This window comes from Accipiter gentilis, chromosome 1 (assembly GCF_929443795.1).
Source record: "Accipiter gentilis chromosome 1, bAccGen1.1, whole genome shotgun sequence".
NCBI lineage: Eukaryota > Metazoa > Chordata > Aves > Accipitriformes > Accipitridae > Astur > Astur gentilis.
In genome coordinates this window covers 26087780-26113641 of record NC_064880.1, presented here as the reverse complement: position 1 = coordinate 26113641, position 25862 = coordinate 26087780, and the positions used below count along the sequence as shown (strand labels likewise).

Genomic DNA, 25862 nt, shown 5'->3' with positions numbered 1-25862 from the left:
TTGAGTTTTGAGAACTTCTGCAAAAGTTAGCAAACAATTTCATTTTTGTTTGCATTCGGTTTTTTAAACCTTCTTTAATGTTCTTGCTTTGTTTAGTTAATTGAATTTGTAAACAGGAATTTCCCGAAGCAGAAGGGAGTCTGATAAAATACTGGCACTGTGCAACCAAATCTGAAGGGTTGATTTTGATTTTTTTTTTTTTTTTTTTTTTTTTTTTAGTGTTTTTGAGATACCTGCTGTGCAATTGCATTTATTAACAATAAGAAAGCAAGAGTGACAAATACTGCTGTCTGTGGTTTTGCTGCATTTTCTTCATAAAATGGCTTGGCTGCTGTGTTAAGTGTCATGTTGTCCAATATTAAGTAGAGCCATTCCAGCTGAACTATATGTCATAAGTCCTGTATGATAGGAGATATTGAGTCCTCTGTAATCCAGGTGATACTGGGATGTCTGCCTTCCAAGCAGAAATATGAGTTCTGGCCCTGCTGCCTCCAAGGGGGTCCTGCTATTCAAGGCAGATGATATGTGAATAATCCAGTGTCCCAGAGTAGCACGGATTTCATAAAGTAGTATATCAAATTCAGCATGTGTGTTGTGAATGTGTACAACTGAGCAAGAGGGCAAATACTGGTATCTCTTCTAAAATGCAGTCTGGTGACCAGTTGTAGGATTTTTCTGGGTTTAGTCCATTCATCTGTTTTCTTGATAGGCTGGAAGTAATGATTGTCAAAATTACTATTGTGAATAATGCAATCCTACATTAGGAAGACCAGTGCTACACGTGGCAACAAATAATGGCAGGCGGCTCTCAAGGAACATGGACCCTGGGAAGGCCTGGACTGGGTATATGCTTTACACCATCAGGTATTCCAAGAAAAGTCAGAGTAGCAGATACCTAGAGTGAAATTATGACTTTGAAGTTATGATATGACACAAAACAAAGTGAGCAAATTGGGATTCTAAGGAGATCCAAAAGTTTCTTGTATTGCAGTAAGTATGGTTATATCAAAATATATTCTATACTTCATAATTTTATGATAACTTCTTCAAGATAAGATAAAAATTTATAATTTGAAATACATGCCTGTGCCTTCCATCCCTTGTCTGCCATCATCAAAACAAAGTCATTCTGACAATCTAAATTCAATCTTTCCTGTGGAATGATTATAGTGGAATTTAGCAAAATACTATCTAGTGGTACCCACCGGTGGATCAGTATTAACATTTACATTTGCATTTGAAGCTAATTTTCATAGTATTTCTCTTAATATGCTAGGAAGCTACCTGTCAAGTTAGCAATTAAACTGTAATTTGGTCACTGAGGTGTTTACACGGATTAATAGATCTCTCTCTTAAGCGTATGCTCCTGGGTTTGAAATAATAGCTATACCGCGTGGTAGCATGACCCCACTTGAGTTTCACACACACATGCACAAAATCAAATTCCATCACATTTTAATGCAAATTTTACCTTTGCAAATGATGGCCTGAAAAGAATAGGTTTCCATGGTAACCCTAGGGAACACATAACCTGTTTATCATAACTTCTCCAGGAAGCAAGACAGGGGGTGGGGAACATGCTTTGATGTCAGCTATATTTTTCTGTAGACAGCATTCTACTGTAGCATGTATAGAGAATTTACCAAAATGCTCCCGCACTGTCCTAAATAAACTTTTTTCCCTTTCTTAGAAACAGAAGCAGTTATATGGAACAACATGGGAGGGAACTCCAGTAGGCAGTATTCAAAACTGACCTTTCAGCTCCTGTGTATAGTTTGACAACTGGGTCAACATTTTGAAAGACCAATCACAAATTAATAGTTAAAACAGATCTCTTGAATCACTTTCTCTCTCCTTGCTTTCCCTCCATGCTTTACATTTGGCCTTTAGGTATCCCTGCTGCCTTTCAAAGGCACTTTAAGTTTTTTGTTTTCTTGTTCTTCCACTTCGCTGCCGCAAGTACTGTTTGAAAAATGCCTTGAAATATCTCTGAACTCCTACATTGTGGAGCTACCACAGAAAAGAATATATTGATTATACTTCACATTGAGTGCCGACTGTTAGAGTTGAGGTGGTGGCTTCTGGAGCTGCCATTAGCAAGGAGCGAGTTTGATGGCTGCAAGCATCTGCAAGGTTGTATTTTTCCTGCAGATGCACAGTAACTCCTGGCTACATTTTTTTTAAGGTCATTAAGAGTAACGAACAGATGTTGAGGTTTTTCAGAATGCTGCTTTGAAGTGCCATTTAGGAGTCAACTGACAACACTGACCCTATAGGCAGTGATTTTGGGGACTGGAACACAGAGGAACCATTGCCCACAGTTACCCATCTGGTATCCATCTGGTACCAGCAAACAACAGACAGTACCAAATCACAGAGAAACTGTACCAACTGCTAAATTGGTATCAGCAAGCAAAGAAGGTCGCCACCCAACAGCAGTTGCAAGCAGGAGAAACAATGTCTGTAACATTTACAGAACGGTATCTGAAGATCCGGAGGAACCTGATGCCGTAGCATATGGAAAGCAATTCCCTCTCTCTAAGCCTGCTTATGCTGATGTTGTTTGCTCAGTATTAATGCAGGTTTGGGATTTTTTTTTTTTTTTTTTTTTTTTGTTAACCATATTTAATTTGCAGTATGGAGAGCTTTTGTCATGATGCCATTGAGAGTGCGCCTCTCTCTTCAGTGGCATCTATGTTTAACAGGATTAAGGTGGATTTAATACCCTGTGCTACAGACTAACCATTCAAATTCTAGGAGTACTGTTCCAGAGTGGTGTCAAATCACAATGGAAGGAGTTGAGGTTAACTTTTAACTCCATGACGATTTACTCTTTGCTGTTTTTCTTTGATGTGAAGTATTCTTGGGGAGAGCTGTGGCAGGGGGTTGTTTCCCAATTTTATTGCCATCTTCCTTTTCTTCCCTTTGTTCATTTTCCCCCTTCTTCCTCCTTTTCTTCTCTTGAAGCAGTGTGCTGGTTTGTACAGTAGCTAAGTGTTTAGAATGTAATAATACAACAGTGAGAGATTTACTGCCTCCAGGCGCTACCCCTTCTACTCTTGAGGACCTCCAGCAAGGCATGATTTTATAGACAATGAAAGGCTCGCTCTCCCCTGTGAAGCCGCCTGCCTGCAGGAAGCTTTTCACTGTCTATTTCCACTACTGGCTCTGCAATTTAGTTCCATGCCCTGCTATTTCCCCCTTCCCTCCCTCTTTCCTTCCCTGACATACACATGCATATACCCCCTGCGTACACATTCAGCACCAACACCAGATGTAGGTAGATAACGGCAAAATGACATTATTGCAATGTGTGCATTAAAAACCTCAAAAATACCCCAAACATTTTCATTTTGCCATCCTCATCATAAATGGAAATATTGATCTGTCCCCTGTTTGCTTTCCAGGTACTGACACTGTCATTTCATTTTCCCTAAAAAGAACACAAGCTTATAGCTGGGCTGCAAAGTGTGGCCATTACATCCTGGCATTGGTGCCAAGAACTCTGCTGACTTAGCTAGAGAAAGATGCTGAAAGCCCCTGACTTTGAGAGAAAATTCAATTCAATTTACTTCATACAGTGTCTCTCATGAAGTATTTCAAAATGCCTTATATCAGGAGATAACATAATGAGAAAATGCTTTAGAGAACTGGGTATTCAGATAGCAAGACAAAATGATACACAACAATGAACTGGAGTAAAAGAAAAGACGACTGTCATTTAAAAGCAGTAATCATCTGGATAAGTAGTCTTGTAAACTAATTACAGTGAGAAGAGAAGCAAAGAATGCAAGACTGGGGGAAACAAGAAGTAGCTTAGTTTCAAACAGGCTAAGGCAGAGGACTGGTTACATGGGGGGGGAGGAATTGTGCACAGTATTGTAGAACGACTGCAGGAGATATGCTTTAGAAACGTATTCACATGTATGTATTATGTATGCTGTATATTGCATCACAAGTGTATCTCATTGACAAGTTATCTAGTGGCTGGGAAGAGATTAATTACATTGGCCTGGTTCAGTGGAAGAGCAACACAAGTGTCCCCTTGTAGTTGGAAAGAATCAATGCTGACGGGTGCCGAGGCTTTTTTGGTTTGCTGCTTTTAAGTTTTGCTGTCAGCTGAAGGGCCTCTGCCTCTACTCTGAGAAAAGGTTTGCAAGTGAGGGTGTCGCAAATCTGGTGCTCATTAAAGACAATTAAGAGGTAGAATTAACCAAAACATATTATATGACTAATGGAAAAAGAAGCCACCCACAGAGACGGACACAGGCCAGGAAATGATCTCATTTTGCATGGTCACAGGAAACCATAGTCCTCCAGCACTGGGGATCGCAGAGCTAGGGTTCAGAAAGCAGAATATTATCTTTGTGGGGCTGTGCAAAAACACTCTGTAGTTTTGGCTTCACCTCCATCTTTGCTATTTTCTGTCTAGTTAGTGTTGCAAGATACAGCAAATGCTGAGAGCTTGTTTTCTACTAAGCTAAGGCAATTGCCATGTTTTTAAACTGTTATAGGAACAGCCTGTTTCCCTTTTAAAGTTCCCATCTGTGTTTGTATTTCCCTCAGTCTATTGCCTTTATAGAGAATTTTCCACTCTCTCTAAATCTAAACCATTAGTTTCACCTCCTTGAACAAGAGGTAGGGCATTACTGAGGAGGAAAAGTAAATCCTGAGATAATCAGCCCTGCTTAATTCCAGCATGGAGCACTGCTGCTGTCATCAGTGTTCCTGGTGTTCATTGCATAGGCAGAAGGGACAATGACTGTAAGTATGTACATCTGTGCGTGTATGCGTGTATATATGTGTACGTATGTGTATACATGTGTACAGAGAGACAGACAGAAGGGGAGCATTTAATTGCCTAGCAATCTGACTGACCAAGTAGTGTTCTGATTGCATACAGCTGATTTTCTCAGTGAAAATTTTCAAAACTACTCACCAGCAAAACCAAGATCATCAGTGACTCTGGAGTGTGTGTCTGTGTTTCTTATTGGGAAGAGAAAGGATGGTTTGATTACTCTTTTTTCCTTTGGACAAGGATCTTTTTCTCACCCAAGGGAAATGCATTCAAGCAGCATGAACATAACTATTAATCAACACTTAAGCAATAATCAGTGAATGAAAAATGATGACCAGAAACTGAAAATGTACTTGCATAACTACTTTGGCGCTTTTCCTTTGAGATCATGCCCTTGCATTTTAACATGAACAATTCTTATAAAATTAGTGCTGATATATTCCAAAAGGTGGTGATTTAAAAAGCCAGCACTTATTTTTCACTTCAAAAAAAAAATACTAACAGTGAATGATATATTAAGATCTGCATAAGTAATGTTATAAAGCTACCTCAATAGTCTCTGAGATAGATCCTCAATTGATGTGGACCAATAATATCTTACGGGGTTACTTCAGAGATGGAGATGTCGAGATCATCATCACTAGAATGCTGCGTTCAAATGTGTGAAGACGTGTTCAGGATACAGAGATATAAATGTTTTTACTGTGTATTTTCACCCAAAAAGGAGATACCGCCACTGAGAGATGCAGGTGTATGTCAGCTTTGGGAATGCCTCCAAGAGGAATCAAATGCTATTGAAATTAAAACAAACCACCCTCATCAGTATTTAGCATGCTTTCCTGAATCAGGGCCAAGGTATGTGGTAACACCCAGCAGAAACCAAGGCTGTGAGACTCTGCTAGGAGTGCAGTGATACTTTCCTTTAGTTCTTCAAGATGTTTTTTGACAAACTTAGTCACAGTTCTAATAGCATTAAGTGTTCTCTGGAATAATCTCAAAGCCAGACTAGTATAAAATGCTGAAAGTGAGCGTGTGCTTAATAAAAAGAAGGCTCAACATTCCCTGTGACTGAGCCCAGAAAACAGAACTTTAATAGTCTACAAGGTCATGACTTGGTGATTGGGATGTGAACAGGCATCTATAGCCATCTGTTGATTCACCTTCCCAAATTATTTGCCCTGTATTTTCTGTTGACAAGAAAATAAAAAAGTTCAAAGTAGGTGCCAGGCTGCCCAAAACAAACTTTGAAGGCATCAGACCATGATTTAAGAACCTCTAATGATTACACTCCCAAGATGTCTGTAAAATGGAGTGGGAACAGAAACGCAAGGTTCCTCAGGACCTGCTGGGAAGATACTGCTTCCTTCCTTATTCTTAAACTGTCCTACGAGCAAGTTTGTAACAGGGAAGTTGAAAGTGCTCTCTCTCCAGTGATGGAGGCAGTTTTGAGAGTTCCTGTGGAACATCATCTTGGTTTGCCATTGCAGTCAGTTAGTGAAGAAAAGCACCACTACGAATATCAAAAAGAAGTATTAAAGGTGCTGTCTTACATCCAAACAATGGTAAAGCAGTAACGATGGGCTCATATAACATTAGACTCTTCTTTGAGGACTGCTTCTGTCATTAAAATCAATGCAACTTAATTAAAGCAAATTATAGATAGATACATCTATAAATAAGATATTAAAGTGCGCTGCTGAATATGATAATTGCTGCATATTTAGCAATCAGCGTGTGTGTTCTGCTTTTGCCAGGAGGGATTTCTTTCAGTGGAATCAATGGAGCTTTATTAAAAACCATCCAAATTAGAGGGAGAAATGATGAGTGTTATAATAACGCAAAATCACTGTTTCAACTTTCATTGCAAAACCAGGAAAGCAAAATATATCCCTCTTTGTGTATGTAAGGAAAACATCAGGAAAATTCTTTTGAATTGTGGACACTGGTAGAATTTTTAATTTTACCTTTTGATGGAAAACATAAAAAAGCTGGATGGAGGAAAACATGTTTTCTGTGTAAATGCTGGAGGTCTTAGAGGGTGGGATAATTAGGGTATCACAGCAGTAAGGAATTAAGAAGACCCCTGCGATCAACTTCTTCCATTTCACATGGAACATCCAGTTCACTGCCTTACATAACCCACCTCTGTTTTAACAGTTAAAGAAAGTGTTAGTGAGTCTAATCATGCTCTTAAATTTCACTTGCGGTCCCAGAATCAGGCAGGCTGTTGAAATGCAAAAAATAAAATGGGTGAATTTTGGTGTTTCACCTGTGTATGAAACATTGAGACCAGGGTGGGGAACAAATCCACTTTTACCTCTCTCAGTTTTTCTTCAGTTTTCACTTAATTGAAAACAAAAACCAACTGTGTCTCAGCAGAGGGGAGACCTGAAGGTTAAAGGGCAAATTCCGTTATACCACGACTCTTTTTGGCACGCTGAATCTCAACCCATGTGATTAGAAACGCTCACAGACAAAAGAAGAGCTTTGAGAACAGAGGTCAAACCAGCATCTGAATCAAGTCCTTTAACAGATGATCACAAGACTATTGAAAAATGTACTAAGCAATGCAGCAGTTCTACGTGCCATGTTTATACACAGACTTTCAGGCAAAAAGCAGAACTGGGTGGCATTTTCAAAGCACTTGGGTGATGGCAGAGCACGTGTCTCACTCTGCAACCTTCCTGGGATGGCTCCTGTCTTTTAGTGCACATCAGTTGTATAAAATACAATGGTAGTATCACACCATTTTTTCTGGGCAGAATACCACAATGCACAAGCTCAAGTGACTTTCCTGAGCATACACAGTGAATAAATGAAAAAGTTAGGAGTCCCAGGACTCCTACCTTCGTAAACTCTTCCTGATCTCCCATAATTTTAAGTAAGTCAGGCATGACTCAAGTAGAGTCAGCAGTGTTTTGCACTGGGTTCACAAACAGGTAGCTAAAATCACATCAGCCTTCGTGAAGTTATGCTATTGCTACTTATGTACTGGACAGCGCACGCTCCTCATTTTCTTTCTGATCTTAATGATAATTGAAATGTTTGGAGGAGACATTGTTCAGAAGTGGGGGAAACAAAGGGTTAAAAAGAAAAAATTGAAAGGGCAAAGGAGCTGTTTAGTGTGTAAGTGAAAAATGAGTAAGCCTGAATGCAACGCCCACTGTGTATTATTCCTTTTTAAGAGTGTGAAACTTCTGACTCTGAGCTTTGGTTTTTCTATGGCTAGTTAAGAAGCTTTAAACAAATTTATTAACAAACTGATCTCTGCAAAGATGATCAAAGTTTTCTGTGTGCAGCTCTAAATAAAATACCTGCAGGAGAGGGAACGGTGACTGCAGCTTTCTGAGACAGCCACCCTGAAAATGGCTCTGCATCATTCTTTTCTTTATGAGGAGTACCCACGGTCTTGGGTCTTCAGCAGGCCAACTTCACTCAGGACGGACATGGAGCAGGGAGCTCGGGTAGCTCAGGTGAGAATTTGTGACAGGAGGTAGAGCCCTAGGTGAAAACACACTGTCCTGCCTAATGTGTCTCCACTGTTAGGGGCAAGGAGCTGCTGCTGGCTTCCATTTGCATGGAGGTAGCTCTCACCTTGAACTGTGTGCAAATGCACAAGAAAAAGTTGATTTATGAAGCTTAAACTTTTTTAAAAAGATCGCTATAATTGTTATTGTTCATACCGCAAAGGCTGTCCAAGCCCAAATACCTTGATCTATATGAAAGGGGCAAGGGAGGTTTTCCTCCTAGCAGCTAGTCTTTTAGTTTTTAACAAATGCTCCAGGAGGAAGGCAGTGTAAGGCAGGTGAGGAGGAACAAAATGCAGTGTCTCCCAGGAAAAAACATGGCCTCTTGCACTTTTCTGCACCATTTTCAAGGTAGTCTCAAGCTTATGGATGAAGTAAATCCTTTCTCTGCTCTTAAAGAACTGTTCTTCTGCAGCCCCAGAATTTTCCTGTAGGCAAATCTTAGACTTACTTCAAGATACCTGCATGCAGATATTGTCTACTTACACCTTATAATTTATTTGCAAATATTTGAATGCTCTAAGATACTTGTTTCTGGCTTGATCTACAAGTGCATGTTCACATTACCTTTTTTATTTTTTTCCTGGGAAGTTTTCCTAGGGAGAATTGGCAAGTTAGAGATATTTGCTGCTAGCTTATCACTTCCGTGTATTAGAAAACTCGAAGTGCCCCGCAGTTACCGTGTTTGCCAGGGACATAGCTTGCACTGACACCTACACAGCTTTTGTTTTCTCTTTTTCTTTACAGTTCCTTTCCCCTTCTGTCTGTTTTGGATCTGCATGTGAAACATGAACCTATGAATCTTTCTACAGTTTTCTGTCTTGAAACAACAGTGGATTCCATTTGTCCAGGGAAGTGGAGGGAGCTGCAGCCTGTGCTTGTTCTTCTCTGCCTTTTGGCCCTTCACAACCTGCTGAAGGTTGTAGACTTAGAGAGAGGAAAGCAGCACACAGTGCCCACACCGCTCTTCAGTCTGTGCTTCCCTCAGCCTGGTTCTGCCCCTGGGGACTGGCAGGGGTTTAATTAAAGATGCAGAGGTGTCACAGGGTTTTTTCTGAAGTGACGCATTTCTATTGCAGAAGTCTTGTTTGCCGATGGTAATTATTGTTTTTTTAAAAAAGAGACTTGAACAACAAAAGCGTTGCTAGCTATGTAGAAGAAAATGCCTTTCTGGCACAGAGAAAATCCTGACCATGAAGGCATCGAGTTCTATGGATGCATTGTCTTGCCCATTTGTCTGGTACCTTGTGTCCAAGTGTGGCCACTGCTATGTCCTTCAGAGAATTCATCGGGATTCCCAAAGGGGCAACTAGGAGAATAACCTGCTGGTACAGAGGTTTCAGGGAATGGCTGACTCTTTGAGGCTTTACCTCTCTTCAACCTGTCAAAGGCTTTACTGTCTTCTGCTCACCTGGTGCTAGTTGTTCTGCTTCATATGTGTATCCAGTTTATTCATTTTCCATTTTACAAAGTGGCCGTACTTTGCAACAGTTAAGTTTCATGAATTGTTTGTTGTTGTTTTTCGATAAAGATAGCATTTCCTTTCCTCAATTTAAGCATGCTGCTCTTTTAATTGCACTGATGGGATGATCGCTGTTTCTGTGTTCATCTCTACCCCGTTATTTTTGCATATTCATGTGTGCTTGTTAGTTGAGGCCGCTCTAGACTAAGAGATGATCTCTTCATAATGATGCCTCTTATTTAAGTTGATGTTGTTAATTTAAACCCTAAAAATACAGGAGCATGTTTTGGATCATTCTTTCTGCTACGCATTACCATACATTTGTGAAATGTATATTTTATCTGCTGTCATGTTCTCTCTTTACTGATGGGGGTGTTGGTCTCAAAAACTCTTCCAGCCGCCTCTGATATGGACTCAACCAAGTAATGCACCTTCCATCAGGTCCCACGCCTCACTGGTCACCTCATGGTCAGCATCCATTTGCCTTTGATAGGACTTCCAAGTTTTAGTTCTTTTTTATTAAGGTTACTGTTTGTTCACCTAAATTTTTTGTGATTATTAACTACGTGGTTAAAAGCCTCTGCACCTGGACTGAGGGCCAGCTGCATACATCCTGTTTCAAGGAAGGAGGAGAAGCTGGAATATTTTGATCTTGTTAACTATTACCTTTCACGCTGATTTTTAGCTTAGTTTGTTGTAAAAGACAGCAAAGAACCCTTTGGTTTGACTCTCTCTGAAACACAAATAACTTCTATGAAGGAAGAGTTTCCGCTTTCACAATTTCTCTTTTCATTGGGGTAGTATTTTATTCCGGGCACCATTTTGCTGGTGGCTGAGTGATGATACATTTTTACTGTCACATGGACAGATGGAGAAGGGAAAGGAGAAGAAATGGCCGAGTCTTTAATTAGCCGTGCAGAGCCAGAACATGCTTTTCCAGTGCATCAGAGGTTTTATATAGGGTGTGGAGACTCAGCCACTCGATGGATCCAAATTAGCAAAATTGTGTATCCACCGCCAGGGTGTTTCTATGGCAACTGTCTCTCAAATCATATATACAAACAGACCTGGCAGGGGGTATAGCCTTCTATTTGGTCTGTAGGAAGCCCTTGGAAAAGGGGTGTTTTCAGGCTGCAAAAAGGCCTTGCGGTGTAAATATTTTTTACTTTATGGTGACTGGTATAAGCTTGGGGATCACTGCTCAATCCTGCTGCAATTCCGAATCTGTTTGTGGTTTTGCACATTGACTGGATGCTGTTATTCCCGCTAGGTGTGAGAGTGATCACCAGGAAACTTGCACAGGGTGGCAAATGCAGAGTTACCAGGCTCATCCTTTAGCTCATAAACATCTTGCCGCTGCACATAATTAATAGCCTATCTACAGCCACGCAGGTAGACTGTATACTACATGACTTTTGTGCTGAGCACACCAAATTATACATTCATTTCTTGTCCCCTCGTTCTTCTTCATGAAACAGCAGAAGTGTGGAGGCTCTTCTCTCACCAGCATACCTGGTGAATTAAGGGAAATTACCAACCTGATAAAATTAGCAGTGTAAGAACAGCCAAAATGGCTGAGTCTTCACCTAAGTGACTCTATCTTTATAAATTCTCTCTACATGTCACTTTTTCTGGTGGAAAAAATGAATGAATGATCCATTTAGCCTACTGCCCTCTTTTTGAAATGTAGGGCAATTACTGTTATTTTTTGCTCATCCAAAGTCAGGCACTGCTAAAGCATGGGTCATTTTGAATCAGAGGTGGTTATTTCTTGTGGCCATCAGTTCCATGAGGACTGCTTTCTGTTTTGAGTCAGATAAAGGAGAGTTAGCAAGAGGCCTGTGCTAAATAATTTTTTTTACTTATGAGTATCTGGGATGTTCAGTGAGCGGCAAGGTGCATAACGGTATTTGTCTAGAATAATTCCTCAGCTTGCCTGGTAGCTCCAAGGGATAGTGCCTCTCTCTGTATTGGACTTGGCTTATGTAATGGGTCCACAAGAGACTGTAAACAGAAATGCTATGTAAAGGTAGATAAGACTTACTACAGCTAAGTGCACAACCTTTCCCATTGTAAAAGCTTATACATCTCTTCAGTGAGAATGGTATATTGTGCATAAATTATAGGACTGACAGAAATGTACTCTAACCTGTAGAATGTGAAAAAACCTGTTAATTTTTGTTTGTTTTCTCTTTCTATAATCAGGCATTTGCTGAAAGCTTGGTGTGATTTATTCTTTTCTTTTTAATGAATTGTTAAAAATGTTTGAAAAGGCATTAAATCTTCCTTTCTGCTATTAATCTGTAAAAGGGGAAGGGGATTTTAAATGGCCTCTTAGTATATTGCTTTATAAAACTGCTGATTCTAGCAGCACCGGAATAGGAATACATACTAATATAGGAAACACTGAAGGCAGTCAGAGCCTCCTGCATTTATGGAGGAAAAGACTAATAGCTCCATTTTAACAAGGCTCTTAACACTTTGGGCCATCAGCAGGCATTGAGTGAGTGAAATTGGGAGAGCTCCTGTGTGCTAAAAGCATTGAAGTTCACCATTTTGTACCCCAGTTGGAGCCTTCCCGATAGAATTGCGCTCTGCAGCCAACTGTGGTTGCCATCTTGAAAACAAACCAAGTAGCGAGTTGGCATTTTGACTGAGCACACTAATGCTTCACTTTTGAAATGGCACCAGAGCATGATAAATGCACTTAACTCCCAGCTGGGTACTTAGCTTTGCAGTGGCGTTAGGGAAAGTTTCTGGATTTGTGTTAAGAATGAAAGCAAAGCCTGTTTATATCACGTTTTATACTTAAGCGAAACACACAAGTTTGTACTTGGTACTAGCTGTGATTCAAGTAATTACATCACTGGAATCAGAAGGGGTGTGCTTAATTAGATTACAGCCTCATGTTACTGAATTCTAGGAGGAAGGCCAGCCACGGAAAGAGAGAGAGTATCCGGGCTAGCACGCAGACGAGGAAAAGGCTCTGAAGATTGTACCTGTTCTAAACAGTTCTTTGATAGAGAAGCCTTTCTTGTTAGCAGTGATAAGATTATGTATGGGATTTGGAGCTTCTTTGAGCCCCTGCCTTTCTTTTGTTGATTTTGGCATGTTGCAGCATCATGTGTTCTCTGCTTATCGTTTTGAGATGCATTGTTAGTAGCTGGGGTGCATAATTGATCTTCATCTCTAATTACTCTCCTCTCCACAGGTGCCTGGAAAAGGTCCAGATGGAAGCTCGTACAGTCTCCACTTCGAGGGGATGGAAAGGCAATATGCATCCTTACCCAGGTACAGCACTGAGCCTCATACACACACACTCTGGTTCACCCTCCCACTGATGGGTAGGGAAATCAGCCCACAGCTGATGTCAGGCTCCAACAAATAGAGATTATTTTGCAGTTTTGTCTTGTCACCTTCTGCTGCTGATTTAGTGCCATCTTTATAACTGTACTATTAATTTGGACTTTTAAATTTAAAAAAAAAAAGTCTGTCATTGAACATGTCAGGAAGAGTCATGATCCACAGGTAGAGAACATGACATTGAGGAAGCTGGCTCTGCAAGAGTTATAACGGGTCGTAGCAGGGCATAAATGACCGAGTTTATAGTGATATAATCCTAGCTGGCATTGACAGAGTACTGCTGTGGAAAGCCTCCACTACAGCAGCCGCTGCTACTGAAGTCCCACTGTTGCTGCAAGGACTGTCTGACTAGCAGTCCTACTCCAGTAGAGCATCTCTGTGCTTTAACTGAACACTGTGGAAATGAGAGTGAGTCCTCTGAGGGCTTTTTTTAATTTTTAATCCTTATCAACTCAATGAAGAGTAATTCTAGTCTGAAACTAGTGGGGCATAACAAAAAGGAAGCATTTCAGAGATTTCAGCCCTGTTTCTATGGGAGTTCTAATAGCGGAGCGTAAGATTTAGCAAGCCAGAAAGGGGAGCGAGAGGATGCTAGAAGAGATAGTGGGAAGCAGTGTGAGGAAAACAAAAATAGAAAAATATTCCCTCTTTAGAATTAGAGGGCTGGGAAAGACCTTAGAGGGGTTGCCCAGTCCACTTCTTGGACCTACAAGCAAGATAATTTGTAAAAGCAAAGCAAAACCAGCTATTTACAAGCAAGAAGAGATTCTTTGTTGTGAACTAGTGCTGGCATTTAGGAAATCAGTGAATAGGTTCTTTTTGCTTCTTTTTCTTTTTCCACTGAGCTATTTACATTCAAAGGTGTCACTGGAGAGATTGATTGATAAATATGTAACGCTGTGTCCAACTCCAGCTGAAAATACAAAGAATATCTTCCTTTTGGAAACCAATGTATAAAGGCTGTCTCACAAGACATTGTCAGATGTTTGTAGGCATTTTTAATGTAAGTGGTTCCTAAACCAAAGAATGTGTCTATAGTTTAGTTACTGCCTTCAAATGATATTTGTGTCAGCCATCGTTTTGGAATTCGTCCTGTGCAGTAACTGGCTTTTCTAACAGAAGCCTGCTTTCCAGCAGTGTGTCCTGTATGTATTCCTGACTGACTGTGGATATTCTTACTCTCCTAGGTAAATAGCCATCTTTTTTCATAGTCCTCCAACACTCTTGTCTCCTGTTATGTTTTTAGCAGTGTTTTTTACAGGTTAGTTAGATGTAGTTTAATTATGCACACTCTTTTTTATCTATTTTAAACTTCAATTTTGTTCAGTACTTCCTTGTGAATTACAAGAATAAATTAGCAATTGGTGCCCAGTGTAACTCTACAGCAATTTTTGTAGTTCTGTATCATGTCTCTTTTTATTTGTTTTCCCTTCAAGCTAATCAACCTTATTTTTTCAATCTTTATAAAATGAAATTTCCCAGTGAAGTAACTTCCATCACCCAGAATTATTTTTTTTCCTCCAGTATTCCTTTCAAGGAAGGATGACCAGAAGTGAGCACAACAGTGCGGATGCAGACATGCCCTTGCTTTCTGCAGCAGCGTTCTCTGTATTCCTTCTGTCCCGTTCCTTCTCAAACCTGCTGCATCCTCAGCCTGTCCCCTAGGTGTTTGTACTGCTCGCCTCTGCACCCTGCGTTTTTGTGTTTTGTTTGGGGTTTTTTTTAAAGGTAGATCAGATCATGAATTTCACAGCGTTCTTCCCAAAACTGCCGCTTATCTTGCTGGAAACATGACTCCCAGCTCTTGTGACAGGTTTGAGTATTTAGCTGGCTGGGACTCACTATTTAGGAAGTCATCCAAACATTCAATAAGCTTTTGAAGATCGGCGTGAAGGGTGTCATTTCTCTCAGTGCCTAAGAAGATTATGCTGGAGAGTGAGGGGGCCTGCACTTCAGCAGGGTTTTGTGTGCTTCCTGACCCGAACACGGGCACTGCTGCGCACAGGCCATGGCATTGCCGCGTCTCCAGAGGGTTTCCACCCTGGCAGGAGCAGAGCCTTAGGACAGCGCACCCTCGGGTGTGCCTGCAGTCCAGCAATTGGCTGCTGCCTTTTATACTTGCATTTTATAAGTTTTGGAGTTTCGTGTTACTGCAGTAATTAAGCCCTGGCAGTCACAAATTACTAGACTGCTACAGTGTAGGCTAAATCCAGAAGAAGGGGATGCAGTCTGGTTGCCAGCCACTAATGGAAATGAGTGATTTCTTTTGTTCTCATGGCTGACTGCCCAGGAGTATAGAGGAATCCAGGTAAAAACCACCCATTTGCCAGCCTATTCTCAGTGGAGGATCCATGACTACTACTGTAATGGGCAGCATTATTTAAAAAAATAAGAGAAAGAAATAGGAAGGTAGAAAGAAATACAGAGGTAGTATTTCCTCAAAGAGCAGCTTTCTTTTCCCCAGCATTCTAGTATTATTAGTTCATGGTTTCCTGCCCTTGGGTTTATTCCCCTCCTTGTCTTGTCCTGTCCTCATCGTGGTCAAACCACTGAGCTGAATTTGGTACGGACATGATATATAACTGTCTGCGTACTTAAGCCATTTAAGTCCAGTTTGATAAGAGATACTTACAGAGGCTTCAGGTGAGGGTTGTAGATGCTGGGAAACAGATTCTTATTGCAGTATTGTGTTGAGTCCAGGAAGATACGACCTTTGCCTGCTGCCGTGGTGTGGCACACGCAAGGAAGAGAGGAAAGCAGCTTGGACTGTGGCCAGTTTCACTGGATGAGGAGGGAGGAGGGGATCTGTGCTATGTCAAGAGTAGCTGGGACCTACACAGCGAAACTGTTCTGCTTACCTGGAAGCCAGCAGGACTCATGCCAGCGTGTGTGGGCATGGACAAACTAAGTAAGAGAGCTTTGGTTTTCCTCCCCGCTGAGCAAGAAAGAGGAATGATCACCTGCCAAACAGCCTCATGAATGTCTGGTGCCCCTAAGGCACTACCCCATTCCTGTGCAAAGGTAGGCATCCTGCACAAAAGGGGAAGTCAGATTGCCAGCAGCATCTGAGCACATCTGCTGCTGGGTTGTAGAAATCTGAGCTTTGAAATATCATTGCTGCTTTGCCCATTTGTTTTTTATTTTTCTGTCTTTCTCTAAAGCTGCTAATTTACGCCTAGATATTATGGGCCAAATTCAGGTGATGTAAGTCACTATTAACTGCATTTGAGGAATTCAGCTGTGTTGAGTGTGCTTGCCTTTTCAGTAGATGCAGCAACAAATCCAGTGTAGCGGTCTCACTGAGCTCAGTGGTGCCCTTTTTGCCTTTGAGTGAAGGATCTGTTCCTGTGTAAGGTTACATGTTTAATTAAAAGCTGAGAACAGGAGGCAGCAGCCTTTGGAGGAAGGCTTTGTATGTGACTGGCTTAATGAGTGGCCAGCTGAGCTACGTATGTAGTTAAGCTTCTAGGTAAAATAATGCCGGTCTGTAGACTTGGTTTGGAAATGTCTACAGAGGCAAACATCTGAATTAGATGATAAGTGGCTGTGGCAGGAGAGTGGCAGGTCTTCATCTCGCACTGCATTGTGCTGCTCTGTCTGCAGAAAAACAGCAAAGTGGGAAAGACAGAATGGAAGGCTTTGCAAGGGAGGTACAGTTCTTTGCACTCAATACTTACATGTTGCCCTGGGGCTACAGCTAAGTAGTGCTGAGTAGTAGTAGTAAGCAATGTTAAATCCTCCTGCTTAGGAAGGAGAATGGCTTGGTTCTAACACCTCTCAGCCTCTTCTTTTGGGAAGAGGAGCAGGGCAAGGGTGTGGGAGCCAGAAAAGCTTTTGTATTTTTTAAACTATTTTTAATGCCTGTGTACTTGGTGCAATCCAGAATATTTTCTTGATGGAGCTATGGAACAGATATGAAGCTGAAACTGCTGTTTGTTCATAGTTTTATTTTTGAGCTTGCTTTTATGGAAGTCTGTTTTAATGTAAATCACAGTCTTGCCAATGGCAGCCTTGTTTGGAGAAATCTCGTGTTCAAGGACACGTTCTTTTCTGTGTTGATGGAAAAGCTGGCTGTGACCAAAAGCAGACTGTCAGACACTGAGACGGGATACTGGTGACATGATGAGTGTAGATCAGAAAGCTCAGCCATCTTCCTAGTAAGAAATGCTGATTCCAAAGAAAAGCTAATACTCCAGACTTTCTCTGGAATCCTCGTATTATTGAAAAACATGCATTTTTGTTGAGAAAAGAGGTGGGGCTGGAAAGGCAGTAAGAGCATTAGAAAATAATTGCTAGCATGGAAAAATGAGTTCAGGCTGTGTAGATGAGTTCAGCTGTATTGCTGTGGCTGGGAGGAGACAGCTGAGCGAACTGGTAATTGGCTCACAGGAATATGTCTTAAAGGTAACATGCATCTTAAACCGGGAAATTTGCAAATATATTGAGGAACTAGCCTTGCAGTACAGTGGCAGCATGTAGTCTTGCCATGCTGGAAGCTTCCCTTTAGATTGACCATGCAATTTGCACTTCTTAAGGCAGTAGCTAAAAGCAGCACATCCTCCATTTCTAGGTATGAAGCCAGAAAGGACAATTTTTGATCACCTTGCCTGAGCCCTCCAAGAACTTCTATATTTTTGGATCAAACTAAACTTCAATTTTGATCCATCACATTACTTTTATAAATATATTTACAGAAGCATCTAACCTAGAATTAAAACATCATGTTGTGGAGAATTCATTACATTCTACAGACATTAATTATTTTACTGTTTAAAAAGATTATGCCTTTTTTTTTTTCCTAAGTCTGAAATTACCCAATTTTAGTTTCTAGTACTATGGTAAATATTGTTTCTGCTAGATTTTAAGAGCCAAGCCTGCAAAATACCTTCCCTTCAGTACTTCTATGCAGAGATCATTTATGTTATCTTTTAACCTCCTTTTCAATAAATTAAATAGATTGAGCACTTAGGTCTTACTCTATAGAGCATGAAAACAGCATTGACTCAAGGGGCCAGAGTCCCCATGCAGTCAATTTATGAGGTAGCCTCTAGAGTTGAGTCAAAAACATTTCCAACTCTTTGGATCAAAAGCAAAGTTTCTATAACGCCTATGTCATGAAGAGATAAGGTTCTTCAAACAGAAAGAATGGATTACTTAGCAAGTTTCATTAGCTTTTTCTTGCACTTGAATGTTCTTGCCTTTATTTTACTAACCAAGTTTATTTCAAAATGCAGGATTTCTGCAATTTAATTTAATCCCAAAAACGTCATCAGAAAGTGACTTGACACAAATCACAAGACAAAGTTAATTGTCTATTAACTAAGAGTCATCATTCACCATTGTCTAGCAGAATCTGAAATTAATATACTGACATTACTTAAATATGTATATAGTGTGTTCTCCTGGTTAACAAAAAGAAATCACAATTTTAGTGCAGCCTGTAATTAGCTGCAAATCAACTTGTCAGAGCATTCCCGACCTAGGGGAATTGACTAACCAAGGAGCACAGATGAAAAAGCAAGGTTTAAAATCAATTATTTAAATCAGAATTCCCTGCTTGTTGGCTTAAATCACAATTAATTTTTTTTGCTTTAAATCACTTTGATTTAACTTATTCCATCCCACATAGCAAAAAATCTGTCCCCCTTCTCATTTGCTATACTTCATTTACATTCCTCCTTGACATCTAACAGTATGTTGCACAGCATTGACCCAGCAGTGCAGTCATGGTAATAGCCATCAGCTGAGGGATGTGACGTCCTGGTTGTTTTTTGATGTTGACCCATCTGCACTGACAAGTGCCGTGCACTGGCACAGTGGTTCTTGGTAACGGTGTCAGCGTTGCTCTGTCCCATAATACTGCTGCTGTTCTGCCAAGTTACCTTCCAGGGACCTTCTTGGTGCTCAGCAACTTCTTAGTAATAGACTGCCTCTCAATTTTCCACTGTTCCTCTCATCAGTTGACTTTGTTACATGGCTCTACTGAATTGGCTTTTTGGGGTTTTTTGAGCCCCAAATTGTGCTTTATGGCAGGCAGAGGGTGGCAATGCTGATGCAGACTGCAGGTATTGCAGGGAATGCCATTGCTGCCTTGTAGCACTGTTTAATTGGAGCATCGTTCACCTGGTTAAAAAGAGCATCTGCAGATATACTTTCATAAATGGGTCGGGGAGTTTGCCGAAACTTTAATAGCAATGAAATAATTTATCATCCCAGTCCAGAAGCACCGAAGTCACAGTCTGTCAGTGAAACCACATTACTGGACACATATTATACAGTTGCATATATGTATATGTACTGGTGCATAATATAATGCCCAGTATTTTTAGGAATGCCCAGATTTTCCCTCCAAAGTGGTAGAAAACAGTGAAGGGCATGGTGATAGGAAAATATTTTATAGGTCCACTTAGCTGAGAAAAGTCTGTATGTCCCCCCTTTCTCAAACTGATTTAAATTAAGATAAGAGGGTCAAGACAAAGATTTGAGAACCAATTGTGAGTATTTTTTAATTTTCAATGTAAATCTTTTTTTTTTCAATATTTCCCTGACATAACTACAAAACTAAGACGACTTGATAATTTGGAGTCTTAAATAGGATTAGAACCAAGTAGGGCACAAAAATGAATGGGCCACCTAATTTCATCATCCTAGTCACGTGAAATACAAATAATATTTGAGGAGTATATTCTACGGTATACTTGATTATTAACTTTCTCTTCTGTTTTAATCATCTAAAGTAATATCAGTAACACAGGGATATTTTTTTAAATACAATTTTTATCTTGACAGCTGTACTTTCATTGAAAATGCAGCAAAATCTTATCTGTCTGTATTTTCCGATGTGGTGATCTCATTGTAAATGAAATATATGTATGGTTTTATTTGGGTTTTAAGTCCTGGCAGATGAATTTAGAATCAGTTTTAATGGCAATACTGGTTGTACTGAAGGACCTCCAAGATACATTGCAATAAACCAGCCAAGATGAAATACAGGCAAAGAAAAAAAGATCATTCTTGCATGCTACAGCACAAGCTTGGGAACCAAGCTGATGTGCTCATTAAAAGATTAGCTTAAATCCAATATCAAACAGTTTAAGATTTGCTTAACCAACTTTAGTTAACTCTGCAAGATAATAAAACTGATTGCTGTGGCAACTGCCCAGTATCTCTGAGATGTCAGGAAAGTCATTGTATTTCAAGGACAGAGTCCAAATACATAGCAGGACACTGGGTTTGTGATACGTACATGCAGCAGAAAGCTGGAAGTGCTCTGTTGCAACTTGTTCTGTTTTATCTCCGTTTCAGTTACTCTGCTGCACTTCAGTGTCGTATGTGAAGTCTGAAGGTTTTTCTGTGTGTGGTGTCAAAACACATTTGTCCAAAAACATGCAGAGTTCATAAATAACCTGTGTATACCTTCTACAGGGAGAGTCTCAGGCATTAAAAGCAGAGCAGGTAGGAAAAGGGTCAGTGTACTGTAGATGTTTCAAAAAATGGTCTTGTGTCTTTCTCTAAGACTTGGCTGAAAGGAGGAAAGAAATTTGTAAACAGAATCACAATTACAGAACTCTCTACATCGAATTCAAAAGGAAGGCAATTCGGTTGTAAAACATATCTCCACCTTTCTAATAAAATAGAATTATCACTTGAAATGAACATGATCCCTCTATCCAAGCCAAATTAAGTCTTAATACTAGAAGTATACTTTAGAAAGTCAGAAAGGTCAAAGCTCATGACATCGAGTCACAGATTGCAGCTGACAGGCCACCTCTATAATTTCCATGGGAACGACTAAAGAAAATTGAGCAAAGAAAATGTCTCCAACAACTGGGACATAGGTTCAAAAAAACACTAAAAGCCAGATGTCCCAGAAGAATACTTTGGAAGTGTAGAAGGAGGCAGACAGGGATGGATTTTGTCAATTTTTCTAATAAGTCAGTCAGCTCCTCATAGCGAAAAGTCAGTTAATACAATATGGAATAGTTTAAAAGTCAATTAATATTTTGAAACTAAACAGCCAGCCTTTTTGCAAGGAGATACTAGCCGGAGTAAATAAAAATACTTTCAAGTGTCACATTTACAAAAAACATGGATCTGGTATGGATTTTAGTGTATAATCAGGCATAAGGACCTCCCACTCAAACTAAGGGCACCAAATTCATCTTAAAAATACAGGAGATGGAGGAAAATACTGCCTTGGAACAAAAGGGCTTGAATTCATATTATAAAATTTAATGAAGTCATGGAGACATTGCCTCAGAAAAGAAAGCTGTATTAGCTATGCCTCCAGTGAGTAAAAGAACAAAACAACTGTTAGGGAACAAAATATTAATGAAAGAAAGAAGTGTCAGTACAAAATGGTTAGGTTGAGATGAAGGATCTGTGGAAAAAAGATAAGTGAATGCAAATTAAAAAGAGGAAGATCAAATTAAAAACCAAAAGCATATATCCCACAGAATGCATCAACAGAGTGATGTGCTGAGTGAAACCTGGGGAATAACATGTGCGCTACAAAATGCAAATACATCCATTGCATTGTTGAGATGGATATTGAAATTGCTCAGGAGACCAACAGGCTGGGAGGCTTAGCTGGCTGCTTTACAGGTATGGATATTTGGAATAAAAATGTTGCTGCTTATGTTGGGTTATAATTGAGAACTGATCAAAAAGTGTGGACTCTAGGCTGCAAAGGTGAGGAAATAAGCTTTTCTTTCTGTGAGAAAGCGCATTGTAAAATAAGACAACTCGACAGCAGTTCTTGGCTTTGGCTTTCCCTTGATAAACAGGTCTGGAGGTATGGCTGAAAGACGCTTGTCAGTGAACATGCTTTAAAAACAGCTAAGAAAGGAGAAATGTAGGAAGCCAACAGCATCAGGTGTAAATATATATGATTTTTGAGGATGTTGGATCAGGATATTTTGAGCGAACTTCCTGAAGCTCTCACAGCATTATGCGTGAACCTCCTATATGTTCTGCCATGGTTCAGCTAGGTTCCTGTAAGCAAACAGCAGCTTTGCGATGGCATCCATCACTCAGAGGCAGACTGCTGTTAGTTCTCCATAATCCAGCCAATTCCTTTGTCTCCATCCAATCTTTGCAAAGCAGGCTCAGAAAAAAAAAAAAAAAACAGGAAAGATGTTAAAAAGACAAGGAAGTTGCACTGTCATGATGGCAAGTTTGAAGCGTCTAATAGCAAGCCATTTAAAGTGAGTCAGTTATAGGTATTCCTATGTACATATTTAGGAAAGAGGAAAGGAGATTGTGATGGTGAAGTAGGAAAGTGAACTGTATGTGGACAGTCTTAATTGCACTCTGCAAGGTAATGACAGGCTGTGAAATCTTAAGAACTCAAATATAGTTCTGGATTCTTTTACAAACACATAGAGGACAGAGTTGTGAGCACTCAGTGTGCCACCCACCAAGAAATAAGAAACAGGGTGAGGGAGATGTGAGCCATAGAGAAACACAAGGGCAGTGCTTTAAGCAGACCTGCAGTTGTTTGTTATCCTCGGTGAAACCCTGCCTTGTGAGGAGAGAGCTTTTATATAAACTGGTGATTGAAGGAAAGAGGTATCTAATTTGGGATTAAGAGAATCACTGAAGAATTTAATAGTAAAAACAGTTGCTAGAGCAGCTGTTTCAACACAGCTCATACAATTGGCAGCCAAACTGCTTCCATTTCATAAGTAGGTGACATATTTAATTTCTCTGCGCAGAAGTCTCTTAAACACATATCAAGAGAATATTCTAAATTCTAGAGGGTTTTGTCCAAATTTATTTGCCCATGTATTCACCTAAGGCTTTTACGTTGCTCTTCAACTATGACACTTCAGAAAGTCATGCTTTGGGTATCTTGATCCAAGTTAAGTAACACGTTATTCTGCAAGAAATGTAGAAGGTAGTACGAGCCTGATCCAGAACCACTGCGATCTATGGACGTGTTCCTACTGATTGCAGTCAGCAATAGGTTTAGACTGAAATGTGATCACTGTTAGAGCATATTCCTTCATTTCTTTGCTGTATGGGTCAGTCTGCTAGTATTTGATAAACTCTGATTAGGATATTTGTTTTTTCCCCAGAAACTCTGCCCACCAATGTTAGCAGTCTCTCTCCGTATTTTGGAGATCCTAGAAAAAGGAATATATCTTTGCCCGCTCTTCTCCACCCCATCCCATCTTGCCACAGATATAAGTGCAGCAAAAGCAGGACTTAGAAATTAATGTAATTCAAGGTTGTTGAAGAACTGCAAACGTTCAGATCACTAGCAGTTATGGACCACTAACTTTGTTAAGAGCAAGCATGGAGCTAAAACTCCTGTTGTACCCTGTTAGAGAAAATTAATTCCTGCTTTCTTAAAAATCTTTACCCTCATCTCCAGGCTTGGAAAAGATTGCATTGTTCTAGCATTTAATAGTTATGTAAATTAGCACTTTATTTTGTCACTTAGCACCTGTACGAAATTTTCTACTAGAACAGTTCTTTAAAATATGGCATAAACAAAGTACAAGATGCACAGTGATACTGTTTCTTTTGCTGATTCTTATTTGGGAAAATCTGCATAAGCTATTGAGTATCTTTACCACAGGTAAAGATGTCGTGGGTATGCCAGAAACATGCCAGCAAAACTTTGGTTGGTGTTAAATAGTACATAGGCCACTAGTGAGACTTTCAGCAAGCTTTATTTTGGAAATACATTAAATACCATAATGCATGTGCTAAAAACTTAACCACATCTTTACGGTAATGGTAGTGTCTTTGCTGTACTCAAAAATTTTGTCTGCCAAACGTAACTTAATCTGGCTATAGAGATATTGACAGAACTCATACCTTCTGCTGGCTTCTGTCTGGTATCACTGTGGCCGCCACTAGTTCTGCACTCCGTTCTGCGTAAGCAGATGGGATCCTACAGCTGTTTGAAGAAGTATTAGTTTTAACGAGTTACTCTGCTCTGATTAACCATTCAATGAGGGGGGAGATGGCAGGGAAGAGAGCGCCTAAGGAATCTCTGCTTCAGGCCTCTTGCCCAACAGGATTCATTTAAATGTTCGAGTAGTGATGAGGTGAGGAGTCATGTAAACTGGAAGCTGTTCCTCAAGTCACCATCTTCTCTCTGCGCACAGAGTAATTGATAGCTCATGTGCTTGCAACAGCTGAAAAAACAGAGCAGAACATGCAAACACGTCCACTGTATAACATATGTGGGAAGCAAGAGGAGAGTGTTAACTTTAATAGAAAGTGAATTATCTGCCATTTTTGTTCCACTCCAGATGTAATTCAGCAAGGAGACTGGATCTGTGCATTAGATAGTCTGAAACAGCACGCACCTTGGAAATTGGCAGCCAGTTCCAGCCAGAGAGGGCGGTAAATGCATGAACAAAACCCAGCCCAGGTTATCAAGTGAAACCCCGAGCCAACGGGGGTCCATGGATATTGAGTAGCCGGCACTCTTCTTCATTTAAAGAAGAAAAATAGCCTTTGTTTTCCAGGTGAAGGGAAGTACTTTGAGAGCACTCTGTTGTAGATCATGACAAAATCTGGCAAGCAAAACCAGTCTCAGCAGGATTTCACAGTTGAAAATCCATGTGAATGGCTTTCTGCTTGGATCTAGGTGTTAGCGTACTGTTGTACCTACCCATGTGTCACCAGGTTTTGGTCCCTCATTTAGCATTTTTGTTATGAATTTTGGCTTGATCTGAGATGCTATGCTTTAAAGAAAAGAAATATTTGTTTACTGAGAACTGAGATGTCTTCAGTATAAAAAATAATATATGTTTAGAAGCATGGTATGGTCACAGTTTTGCCCCGTGTTTTGCTTTCTTAAAGGAGTAACAGTGATGTGCTCTTGAAGTGAAATCAACCACCCAAAACAATAGTTAGGACAAAATTAGTAGAAGAAAGGACATACTAACAGTCTTTCTTCCAAAGATCCTCAAATGGCAAACACACTTTACAACTATACATTCAGCAATTAAATATTTCCAAAATCAGTTAAAAGCTGTAAGGACCCCAGTAGCCGTGCTTCAGAAAGCCTATGTGACTTTGCTGCGTGTACTGTTTCTTACTGGCTGCCTCGACTTCTGGTAGTCCTCTAATTAGCTTTGTAGGGGTCTCTGAAGGCATCTGGGGTTCTCACTGACTAGGGAATTAGGCTGAATTTAGGCTGCCTGAACATACCCATGCTGGTTTTGAGCATTTTTTGTAAGGATCCCTTTACCACGTGGTGTGCTGCAGCCCCCTCTGGAATGGCGAGTGGAAGCTCAGTGGTACAGGCTGTGCTGCGGTACTGACTGTACCACGCTTTATGGCAGAAAGCGCAGAGCAGATCGGTTTAAAATGAAAGGGAATTTAAGGAGGAAAAAAAAAAAATACTAATTCAATTAGTCAGTTGAAATTGAGTTGGGGTTTACAACTTGAATTTTTAGGCCCAGATCCATCAGAGCACTTAAGCACCTGCTTTACCTTGAATACATTTTGCTTTTCAATAGCAATGATTTGCCTAGCTATCAGAGGCCTCCAGGAGGAAACCTGGACTTAAACGTGCATTGTAAAGCATGGGGGAAGGATGGCAGACAGTCAGTGGTACTTAGAGAAATTTCACTTTTTCAGTCCCTGCAGTTTCTGTGGTTTAAATAATGCCTCCTTAATGTTGCCTTAATGCAATGCTTTTTTTAAATACCCTGTAAATAATATCAAGAAAGCTTATTTCACGAAT

General features: G+C 40.2%; 1 protein-coding gene across 3 annotated transcripts in view; it reads left to right on the top strand.

Moving 5' to 3' along the window:
* The window catches only part of PARD3B (par-3 family cell polarity regulator beta), a 442140-nt gene that overhangs the window by 397930 nt on the left and 18348 nt on the right, over window positions 1-25862 (top strand). For all 3 annotated transcript variants that reach the window (XM_049807683.1, XM_049807694.1, XM_049807673.1), the window contains one exon: window positions 12999-13078. In XM_049807683.1, the coding sequence (XP_049663640.1) occupies window positions 12999-13078 (80 nt within the window). The remainder of the gene's footprint in view (window positions 1-12998; window positions 13079-25862) is intronic.